We start from the raw sequence: 11,512 nt of genomic DNA, 5'->3' as shown, positions 1-11,512 counted from the left end.
TTTTAGTCATACTTGTGAATTATAAGACATCACACTTTGTATTGTGATGTGTTTAATATGAAGAAATTAAGTGCTTAGATGGTATTTTTCAACAGTGTTGTATCCAAAATTGCCGTGTTGTAACTGAGCACCCCTGGGGGCAAACAAAATGAGCAGGGTGTCCAGTCTCTGCCTGGTAATGGTGGGAATCTCTGTGGGGAAAATGGAACGTGGTAGTACCAAAATGGATGATATAAGTGATGTGATTTGTTAGGGTTCCTCATAATTAACATTGCAGTTAAGAGTTGATAGAGGAACACTATGTATCTTGTATTTGGAATTCGTTTTTCATCTGTTGATCGTGTGCCTTGCTGTCGTGCTGAGTTTGTGTGCATGTGCTGCCATCTGCTGACGGTATTTGTGTGCTTATAGTTGCCCTCTGAACTTCCACTTGTGTGATGTAATGCCTTCAGTGAAGAGAGTTTTTACAGTGTAGGAACACTTCTAAGTGAAAATTATATAATTATTAAAAATAAGCAACAAATCTGGACATCATAATTTTCACACAGCTCCCAGAGAATTGCTCACCTTCCCTTTTGTCAGCTGTTCATACAGCCACGGAGATGGTTTTTCTCAGGGAAAAGAATTGCCATGGAGAGACAGACAGCACGGACCTGGAGGGGTAAGAAACACAGTCATGCACAGCCAGTAGTGAGATTCTTCAGGCCTTTTCAGTTCTTGTAATTTCGTTTTATTGGTGAAGAAATAGCATTCACTTAAATGAAGATCAATTTAGAACTGTAGCTCTGGTCCTTGAGGCTGCTGTAAACAAGGCAGTCTGTCCTTTGGGCTGCATTGCCCTGTGTATCTTTAAAACAGAAGCCATGCTGCGGGCTGTGTGCATTTGCCACGCTCCTTAAAGCAGATCAGAGAGAAACAACACACTACAGACGACAGAAAAAAAGCCCTGCAAATTGGGATGCATGTTAGAACTGCAGTTTGAGGCAAGATATAAGCATTAACATAGGCTTGATGGGTTGCACTGATTTTGGAAATAACTAACAGCACCATTTCAAGGTGTAATAGGTGCAATGTTTTTTCCCATCTACCTTACCATGTAGAAAGGATCAGAACTGAAAAGCACATTGCCATCAAAGCTTAGTCTTATTTGGTCTGTAAGGAAAGATGGCCAGTGTGCTCAAGAGAAGGCGTTCACAGAAAACCCTAGATCCCAGCTAGTTGTTAAGGTACAAGCTGCGGTCTATCAGTTACAGCACACTCTACATCCTCAGTGGGCTGATCACGTACACGTGCCTTAAGAACTCACTCTGGCACTTACTGGTTGTCTACCTGAACGATTTTTACTATTACTCTGTTCTTCTAAAGCCTTTTAGGAAAAAAGAAAAGTCAGTAGTTTATCCTGCCGGCAGCCTCTGGGGTTCTGTTATCACGAGGCCTCTGACTCATTTCACATGGAACTCGTGCATCTTGTTTGTTTTGTTCTAGTTGTATTTTAGTCCTTGAGTCAAACCATGTATGTTACGTCTGTATACAGCCTTGCCAGCACGTGCAGCCTATTGCTAGATGATGCTGTTGAGTTCTAAGATATGTTACAAACCGAGAAACATCTTACTGAGTCATTTGAGTGCTGCTCTAGACTGGCCGTGGCTGATGGTTATGGTTTGCATCATTGGTGGTCATTGCAGCCATACAGAACCCATCTTCCATTGCGTGACCAGTTCTTTCTTGTTGAGGAATGAGGATCATCAGATTGACCTGTATGCTTCAGGCTTCTATATGTCCTCTTTAACTGATGTGGTTGCAGGGCTCATGGCTGAGGAGGGATGAGAGTACCAATGAAAGGGGAAAAGGGGATATTTATAGCATAGCGAGTCAACCAGTCACAAACAAGATTTACATAAGGTCCAAGCCCTCCTGTGTTCTTAGCTCACGGGGAAGAGAATCATCTTGTCTGTGGTCCAAAAATGAGTTAACAGAATCATAGAATGGTTTGGGTTGGAAAGGACCATTAAGATCATCTAGTTCCAACTCCTGTGCTATAGGCAGGGACACCTCCCTCTGGACAGGTTGTTCACAGCCCCGTGCGTGGAGATGAAGACTTTTCCAGAGCAATCTGTATATATCACACACTGTTTCAATCCAGTGATTGCTGAACAATCAAAGAGATCACCAAGTTCCTCCTGAAGAGCTGTCAGCCATAGAGATGATTGCAGTCATGTTTACAGCCTTGGTTGCTCAGCTGGTCCAAGAATCGGTATCTTTCTTCCCAGACTTCAGCTGACTGCCATTTTGCCTTTGTTGTTATGTAAATGGGAGCAGCTAGTGTTGTCTTGTTTATATGTAGTAGGAGTACAAGAAGGCAATAATTGTTTGAAAGATGTATTTCATATGTCTAAACTAAAGGCTGGATCCTAGATCTGCTGAGGAATTACTTTTTTTTTTTTTGCCTTGTTTGTGTATCCAGAATATAATCTTACATTAAATGCTGTTTCATATGTAGTGAATGGTACAAAACATGCTTGAATGCTTCTTTCATTGATGAAGGCTGTGTGATCTTCATATTGCTACTGCATCTGTAGAATACCCTGTGGTTAGAGATGAGAAGCCTCACGGCCAAGTGCAGCAGTTTATGTCAGGCTAATACGGAGCTGCTCCACTGAGGAATGCAGTCCAGTTAAACTGTAAAAAGGAGAACGAGGGTTTGTTTGTTTTTTCCTTTACAAGACTGCAGTACAAAGAACTAATTCACAGGATATGGGTTCCAGTTTCAGCTTGTCCCAGGTCACTCCCGTTTGTATAAACAGGAATGAGGTGGTGAGGCCTGGTGTTACCCACTGCAGGTGCGGTAGTTTCCAATAAGGCGTGTGGGTTCTGCAGCCAGTTTAAAAGATTCTCTGACAAAAAAAAACAAAACCTTTTTGGCTGAGTCACATTATAATAATCTGACATAGCAGAAAGCTATCGTTAAGGAAAAGAAATCACTAAATCTCAAATGAAAGGAAATTTGGATTTAGTTTCATATCCAAAAATAATGCTTTTTTTTCCGACTTGGTATGTATTGCCCTATGAATAGAGTTGTTGGGTGAAGGGCTGCCTGCCCAATCTGAATGCTGGGAGCTTAACTCCAGAGTACTTACCCAGTACTTACTCAGTACTTACCAAGCTATGTTCCTCAGTTTCTTCAGCTTAGAATGGTGATAACACTGATGTTCTTCACAGGGCATTATAACATGTGCTTGTATAGGTGTTTTAGCAATAGGTAGTTCTCACATATTACAAGTGTTTTTACTGTAAGGCAATACAATAAAGATGATTTGAGCAGCAGGTATTTTACATTATCTTCCTGAGAGAACTGTAATGAACATTTTCTCTGTAGAGTTTGAAATAGGGCACATAGGTAAAACCTGCATGGTTTGTGCAGTGAATCATCGTACTGCCGCTAATCAGGAAGAACTGAAGTATGTGAGAAGTCTTTGCTGAGAATTATATTTTAGAAAGGAAACAGCCCTGAAAGCCTGTTAAGCGCTACCTTGCAGCAGTGCTCTTTGCTGTCTGTTCACAGTTTGAAGCTTTTTGGTGTGTGTTTGTTGTATTTTTCCTCAGCTCCTACTTAGACTCACTGGGCAGGCTTCCTAATCCTGTTTGATTCACAACGTTCAGGACAAATGTGACAATTCTAGCAAGCAGGATGTTGTGTCACCGGGCTGTTGTTTTTCATTTATTTCTTTTCCCGACCTCAGAGCTAAATGTCATGTGGACAGACTTCAGGGCTGGCACCTGGTTGCTGGAGCAAACCAGCTGGGATGGCAGGAATTCCTTCCAACTATTCAGTGTCGCTCTACTCCTCCTGGTGTATTGGATGCTATTAGCTATGCAATATCAAACACTACTTTGCTTTCCTGAGTCCAGAACTCCCTGTTTCACGCTCCTCACAACTTTGGATCTCACGTCTGTTAAGTCGTTCAAGGCCACCATTCTTCTCTGCTTACAAGAACTTCATTTGAAATGTCTTGCCAATTAAGTTTCCAGGGAGACTTTTTGATTCCTCCAGGTTTACACTCTTAAGACCATCTGGGCCTTTTGTTGAGCAATTGGAAGTGTTGGAATAAACCCGTCTTGGACTGGGTGGCTTAAATGTTGTATTGCTTCCCCGTGAGATAATGTTCTGTCACTTCAAGGAAATGTATCTGTTGCACCTCTTTGTGCTCCATAATTGTTTTTCTATTGTCAACACCTTTTATTTAAGCTGAGGTGTTATTCCTGTATATTCTTTAGATTGTTTCTATGGAGCTGGTACCCATCCATCCATTTATGCAGTGAATCATTCTTTTGCTAGTTTTCAAGTTACTTTAGATCCATGAATATCATCCTTAATAGTGCAGTACAAAATAAAAAGTGATTATCAGGTGCATGCAGCTAACAGTGTACAGTTGTAATTTTACATATATATATATATATATATATATATATAAAATATAATGCAGTGTATAGATACAGGCTTTTTATGGTGTGAAAGGAAATGAGGGCTATGTCTTGCTCTTTGTTCTGTGTGAAGGGCTGACTTGCACGGCAAGGATCCATCTCAAGGCTTTTGGACAGCTTTCTGATCAGTATTACTGACTGTTAGGTGATATTACCATGAGTAGTAGGAGTAGGCACTAAAGGCCACTCAAGGGCAGGAGGGGGTGAAGCTGCCTTCACCAAGTGAGTTGTCTTCATCACAGACCTTGCTCTCTTAGGGAATTCAACAACCCCAACAGCTGTGGGGAGGACAGTGAGGGTGAGGGACAAGCAATCCAAAAGATTTCATGGATGCCATGGACAGCTTTTTAAAGGGACTCCAGCAGAGATACACACCAGATACGTTTGTTTTATTCTAGCTGCAGCACAACCATGGTGTTGTGCCTATACTTGCCTCTGATCTAACAGTGCACTACTACAATTGCATTTTTGGTGAATCATTTCATATTAAGACAACTTTAAACAACAGAAGTAACTCAAAGAGCACTAAGCTCCTTCTCCACCCACTGCTGTAAGGTGGAAATGTCAATCTGATAGATTGCTCTTTTGATATATGTTGCTCTGCTCTAATGTAGTGATTTAACTGTAACTGAACCAGATTTGACCTACCTGGTTGCTGGATACACCCAATTATTTACTCAATATCAGGTAGGGCTTAACACACGCATAGAAGAGACCGTTCCACTGAATCAGGTGCGTTAGAGTGGACCCCATTATTTTCTAAATCCCTTAAACCATGGAGGTGAGGAGTCCAGGTGTGGCTGGATCTGCTCCTGTTCTCAGACTTGTTCTGCCATTTGTGTCTAAGGGATGATATGCACACAAAGATATAATACTAGAAAAGCCAACAAAACCTTAAACAAATATCAGTCACTTACTGAGAATCTGTTATCAAGGTGCCTTGACCTCAGGGTGTCGGAGATCTCTGTGCAGATGTAACCTCAAAAGGTGCCCATAGTTGAGGGGGGATCCCATTGTGCAGCCATGACCATGCAGGAAAGCTCAAGGGGACCAACTCTTGGGCTGCTCACTATTGGTGGGGTAAGGTGATGGACTCCGAGTTTAAGGTGCATGCTCAATTGGCCCTCAGCTGTTGAACCAGGTGTCTGCTATCACTGCTTTCAGCCGTCCAGTTGGAGACAGATTGGTGGCTCTTCATCTGTTTTAGCAAACGTGTTATCAGTGCTGACCCTGTCATTGCCTTCCTGTGGTAGGCTGGGGTGAAGGATGGAGCTGGGGAACAAGGAAGGGCAGCACTGTCACACCAAGCATCTTTACTGACCATGAGCCTGGTTTTCCCCCAGTACTTTGGGGATGGGGGCTGAGCAGCAGGAGCTGTAACTGCTGGGAGAACCGTGTGTTCACGGGTTGGCAGGAGGTAGCAGTCCCTTAGGGAGAACGGCCTTAAAAAGGGACACGAGCTCAGATGAAGTTTGACTGTGGGGAGAGAAGTGCAGATGGACGCTCGATTTAACTGAGAGATCCATCTGGCTTCTCATCCTTCTGCAGTGCTGCTTGTTCCCCTGCGCTTATCTCACTACAGGGCGACCGTTCCACCTCAGCCCTGACCGCTGTGCTGTCGCAGGTCTCCTGTTTGTCCTGCGGCTTAATGCGCTGCCTGAAGGTGGATCTTTTCTTTCTTGCGAGAAAACCTGGATGGAAGCGATGGGTCCGCAAAGGAAGCAGGAAAGGAGGGAGTAAGCGGACACTGGGAACGAGCCAGGTAAGCACAGGGTTTCCCATCCTCGGTTTCCGGACCAACAGGGGGAAGATCCAGCCCTCCCCCCGCCACATCCCGCACCGCTGCCCGCGCTCCTCCCTCCAGTGGCACCAAACGGGCCGGACCCCGCCTCCCAGGCCCCCCGCGGCCAGGCGCTCTCCGGGGGCGGTTCCGCTCTCCCCGCCCCTCGGGGCCTCACCTCGCTGCCTGCCCGGCAGGCGGGGGCGGGACGGGGGCGGTCCCCGAGCCGTCCTCTTAAGTCCCGTTTTCGCCGGAGGTAGCGGATCCTCGGTCGGGATGGAGGCGGCGGTGAAGCCGGGTTCGCTGGGCAGAGCCCTGTCCGGCACGCACCGCGAGGGTCTGCCCGGCTATAAGGCCGTCAGCGAGGCGCGGGTGCTGGTCATCAACACGGGCGGCACCATCGGCATGGTGCAGGACGACAAGGGTGAGGGGCCACGGGGGAGCGGGGCGAGCCGGGCTGCAGCTGCGGGGTGCGGCGTTCTGCGGGCGGGGGGGAAGGAGGCCGCTCCCTGCGCCAGCTGAAAAACGGGCTTTTAGCGGGCGAGAGGCACCAGAACGGGGTCCTTCCTCCTCAAATCCTGCACCCGTAGGAGCGCATCCTTCTGAGCAGCGGCCCCTGGGCTGCGGACGGCAGGGCAGAACAACGTGTTTCCTGGAGCGCCAGCCCTTTCTCGGCACGCTCGCGCGCTGAAAATGAAACCAGCTTCGTTCTATCGCTCACGCTGCGATATTCTTAGCCCCAATAGAATCATCCTGGGCTCCATATCATGTAGAGTGATGTCGGGTTGGGGGTGTGGACAGAATGGGAGCAGTTTGGTTGGGATGAATTAAGTTCCCTTCTTGCTTTACTTGGTAGGCAGCAGAGCATCCCAGGGTGGCTCAAGTGTATAAGCTTCTAGCTATAGAACTAGGGTGCTCCTGTTACCTGCTGAAGAGTCTCACGGCTGAAATAACATCTCGGGTTTGCATTTGTAGGTTTCAGGCACTTGGGGCTTTGCCTCCAAGCTTTCTACACTAGGTTTGTTTCCTTCCTTCTTAGGCAGTTGCTGCTCCTTGTTACTGTAGGGCACATACTTCACAGCGTCGTGCTTCGTCACTGTGTTTAACCTGCACAATGAGCCTGCAAGAGGAATCCGTGTTTCGAGTGACACGTGGTCACTTTCCTCTGTTTGCTTTGCTGCTAACATCATTTCCTATTTCTGCTGTCTCAGTTTCCCATACACCTTAAAAAAAAAGTCTCTGTTCTTTTATGCGTGAACTCCGTCGCTTGTTTGGATCTCGTGTGCTTTATTTCTGTTGCCTAACGCGTGTCAATCATTACAGCATATGCAAAGAAGCTGACAGTTCTGATCCAATGCTGCATCCCGGTGAGGGTTCCTCCTCCTCCTCATGCACAGATCCAGCAGCAGAGCAGCTGGAGTGCCTCTTTAAGAATCTTTGGCAGTTCACAGTGTTTAGACTGAAGCTGGTGAAAGGGCATGATGGGAAAGGCAGCGTGCTTAAAAGGTAAAACAAAACCAAACAGCAACAACAAAATCCATCACAAAATGCTCATTTCTGTCATTAATCAATAGCTACAAAGCACCTGTTCACAACCACAGATCAAACTGTGATGTGTTTCAAGCAAAGTAAACAGCAGTGTATTCCTTGAGCAGCATAAAACCTTTTGCAGCAGCAATTGAAGGGTGCAAGCAAGGCTCCTACCTCATTTCCATCTAGGCTGACAAGCTTTTTCTGGCCTTTCCTCTTACAAGAAGGGATGGTATCATTTGTAAACGCTGACAGTTTGATAGGAGCTTGCTTCCTGCAAAACACATCAGGCCTCTGTAGAGATGCCTCGGTGCAGTGCTGGTTACAGTCACACTCCCTGGGCTCACTGTGCACGTATGGATGGTTATTGATCATATGGATGATTGTTGATCGCTGCCTGGTCTGATGGTAATCGCATTGTAGGTGCTTTGCAGTTGATCTGTGCACAATCCCAGTGTCTCTCAGACAGACCTTTTTGAACTCCCTACAGCCCTGGAGCTTAGCCCTGTGGGAGTCTTTTTCAGAGGATGGGTGGTCTCTTTGTGTTCATACAGTGAAGTGACAACCAGAGTCACCTTCAGCCTCTCCCAGCATTCCTCCTTTACATTCAGATAAGCAATCTCAGTGCATGTCTTAAGTGTCTTCCTTCTGCTTCCTCCTACCTCATTCCTCCCACCTCTTTTGGCTTATCAGTTCAGAAGGATAATCTTGCTGCTCTGTACAGTGAGGTTATTGTAACACTGATCCCCTTGTCAAGATTGTGCCCTGCTCCTCCTGGATGATGATTTCAGGATGGTCTTTTCCTCAGCCTCGAGCATTGCTCTATTTCCCAGCTTTTGCCTCAGAAAGTGAGAAAAGAAATCTTACCTAACAAACACAAATAGGGCTGAGCTAAATCCCCTTAGAAGGATTACTTGGAATAGTCTTTCTGGGTAACATAATTTTCTGTCTTTTCTAGATGTTGTAGACTGTCGAAGGACTGACTGTCGTGGTCCAAATAGGACCCAGCTCCTATAGTGGGTTCTTGGGTGTTAAGCCCCCGAGACACAGCTGAATTGGAGTCTTTCAGCTCCCCATTCTCAGCTACAACACAGGCTATATAGGTTAACCAGACTGATAAGTAGCTATTTCTGTATTAGTTTTAGTACTGGAGCGAAACACAAAATCCTTGGATCCAGGTGAGATAGGGTCATCCAGCTGCAGAGGAACAGGTCAGCAGCTGATGAGAGAGGTTTGGATGAGTTGTGTGGCTCGCCTCTTCTTTGCAAGGGTAAGGCTGCTGCAAGTGCTTGGTTAATGTGTTTGGTTCACAGGAGATATTTCCCATGCATAATAAAGTAGAAGTGTTCTTAAAACTGCTGTGCTTGAGTTCCCCTGTGTGCCTCCTTGAAGCGATGGAGCAGAAAATACTGCTAAATGTGGGTGCATGCAGGGGACTGCGTGGGTTGTGAGCCAGACATCTTTGGTATGTCTGCAGAATGTCTTAAGAGTTGATCACGGTCAAGCAGGCACAGGAAAATCCCATCAAATTTGTTATCCAGAGGTGAGGAATGTTCATTGGGAAGAGATTTAGGAATATGATTGTTCATCAGCTCTCCTGCTCTTAGAGCGAATAGAAGTAGTGATTCATTGCCAGTATTCAGAGTAAGGTGAACGTGGGAAAACAAAAAAAAAACCACTGTGATACTGTGTGGAGATTCAGAGCCAGAATGACTCTATATCCCAAGGGCAATGGCCATTTGTGAGTAGCGTAGGGACATCTTTCATAGGAAAAAGCAGGGTTTATAACTGAAGGAACAAAAAGCTGGAAGCATGTGAAGTATATTTTGTAAAACAAAATGTTCCAGTAGGAATCCAATCAAAGCCACTCAGATACTGTTGTTGTCCTGTAAGAAAGCTGGCTATGAAAAGGCCCAGTACTTCATTTAGGGCAAGCCAGGAAAGAGATTAGGCCATTCTTAAGGATTTTCCATCAGCTTGGAAAGTAAAAGACCCCAAGCAAAGCAGGCTGCATGCAGTTCAGCTAACACTGAACAGATCTGGACAGCAGTACCAGTAGAATCTTGGAGTTCAAAAGGAAGTGCCTTTGCTTGAACGCTGCAATATAATTTTATAACTGGAATTGTTGTAATCTAATTGGAGTACTGCTGATCCGGAAGCTCCTAATGTGCTGCTGTCACTTAAAGATATGTGAGTTAATAAAATATGTAATGTTCCACTTTACAAAATTCAGACCATAAATGAACCTCCCTCTTCCTCTCAACTCATTTCAGCAGCCAAATGCGGAGACCACCTTCATCCTACGTCTGTCAGAGCAGCTGCAGGCTGAGTTCACAGTGGAACCCGGCTCTATCAAACCAAATGTAGCGTTAAATGTTGAAGGTGCCTTTTTATCCAGCAGAGAGCAGCACCTGGCTTCCCTTTGAAATACCTGGTCGGCCCCAGAATGCAGATCCAGCACACTCTGCATGGGCTTGGGCTGGTGCAGGCCTCAGCCATCTTCAGGCCCACTGCCACAGAGAGGAGGGTGTCCAGAGCAGGGAGAAGGTGAACAGAGCTTAGGATGCATCTGTGCTTTCACAGAATCGTTACAGTTGGAAAATACCTCTGAGGTCATCTAGTCCTCATGCACCTCTGCTGTGTCAGTTAAGGTGTTCAGTCCTCAACCTGCTGGTGCGAAGTGCTTCTTCCACAGATCGTGGTGAGGAGCTCAGTGCTTAGGACTCATCTGGGAAGCTGCTATTTCTCTGTCTTTATAACACAGGTCTTTTTCCCTATCTGTCTATGCTCAGTACCTAACGTGGGATTTGTTTAGGCTTTCCCTTTTATGTTTTTCCCCTTTGTACAAATGCTGCTGCTACTGACAGAGAGACCTAACGCACAGCTTTTCAATACAACCATAGTAGCACCTTGCTGTCTGTGCCAGTACATCTGTAGGATGTAAGCTAAGGAGCTTAGGCAGAAATATCACAGCTTTGTAGTGCAAAACAACGCTCAGTGTTTGGTAAATATCCTGCCACTGTCTAGAGGGTAGCTATGGCAAATGTTGAAGAGAACGGTAGCCTTTTGCTATCAGTATTTGCACACAGACAACAGTTTAACTAGGTAAAACACAAATGCTTGATAGGCAGGGGATTTGTAACCTTATTTCTGCCAAATAAAGGATTTATCTATTTATTTAGAACCTGGAAAAGAATAACTGCACCAAAGATTTATTAATTCCGTTGCTTTCACATTCTGAACTGGCAGTAGACTGCTAATGTTTCATGTGGAGGGACAGGCCACAAGCTGTGTAAACTGATTTCTTCCCCCCTTTTGGTGCTAGTCGTTCCCTTCCATCCTTCGTTTACTTCATTTAGTCTTTATTTTTCAGGACTTGCTCCCGAGGCCAATAAGTTAGTAAGCAGCTTGAAGAAGATGCCAATGCTGCATGATGATGCATATGCCCAGGAAACAAAACTGTATAACCGCCATGAATTTCCAGAGAACACATTGGTGCTCCCGTAAGTACTTCCAAGGGGAGAGGGAATTGGGTAGACTTTAAAACGCTTGTATCTGCCAATAATTAACTTGGGGATTCTGTTATGAAATCAGCAAAAATGTTTATATTGACTTAAAAGTGGGCACGGTGGGGATGGGCTCATGGCTGGATTTAGACGATCTTAGTTGGACTCTTCCAACCTTAATTATTCTGTGATTCCATGATTCTAAAAGGAAAAA

General features: G+C 45.4%; 1 protein-coding gene across 2 annotated transcripts in view; it reads left to right on the top strand.

Moving 5' to 3' along the window:
- Window positions 1–6,052: 6,052 nt before the first annotated feature.
- The window catches only part of ASPG (asparaginase), a 41,910-nt gene continuing 36,450 nt past the window's right edge, over window positions 6,053–11,512 (top strand). Inside the window, exons 1-2 of one of the 2 annotated variants that reach the window (XM_072337841.1) lie at window positions 6,053–6,244; window positions 11,166–11,295. In XM_072337841.1, coding sequence (XP_072193942.1) covers window positions 11,210–11,295 — 86 coding nt within the window. In that variant the 5' untranslated portion in view covers window positions 6,053–6,244; window positions 11,166–11,209. Of the gene's footprint in view, window positions 6,245–6,455; window positions 6,687–11,165; window positions 11,296–11,512 lie in introns of those variants that run through there. The other variant, XM_072337839.1, reaches the window with a different exon arrangement.

The sequence above is a fragment of the Excalfactoria chinensis genome, chromosome 5 (assembly GCF_039878825.1).
Source record: "Excalfactoria chinensis isolate bCotChi1 chromosome 5, bCotChi1.hap2, whole genome shotgun sequence".
In the NCBI taxonomy this organism is placed as follows: domain Eukaryota; kingdom Metazoa; phylum Chordata; class Aves; order Galliformes; family Phasianidae; genus Excalfactoria; species Excalfactoria chinensis.
This window is presented reverse-complemented; position numbering and strand designations above follow the sequence as displayed.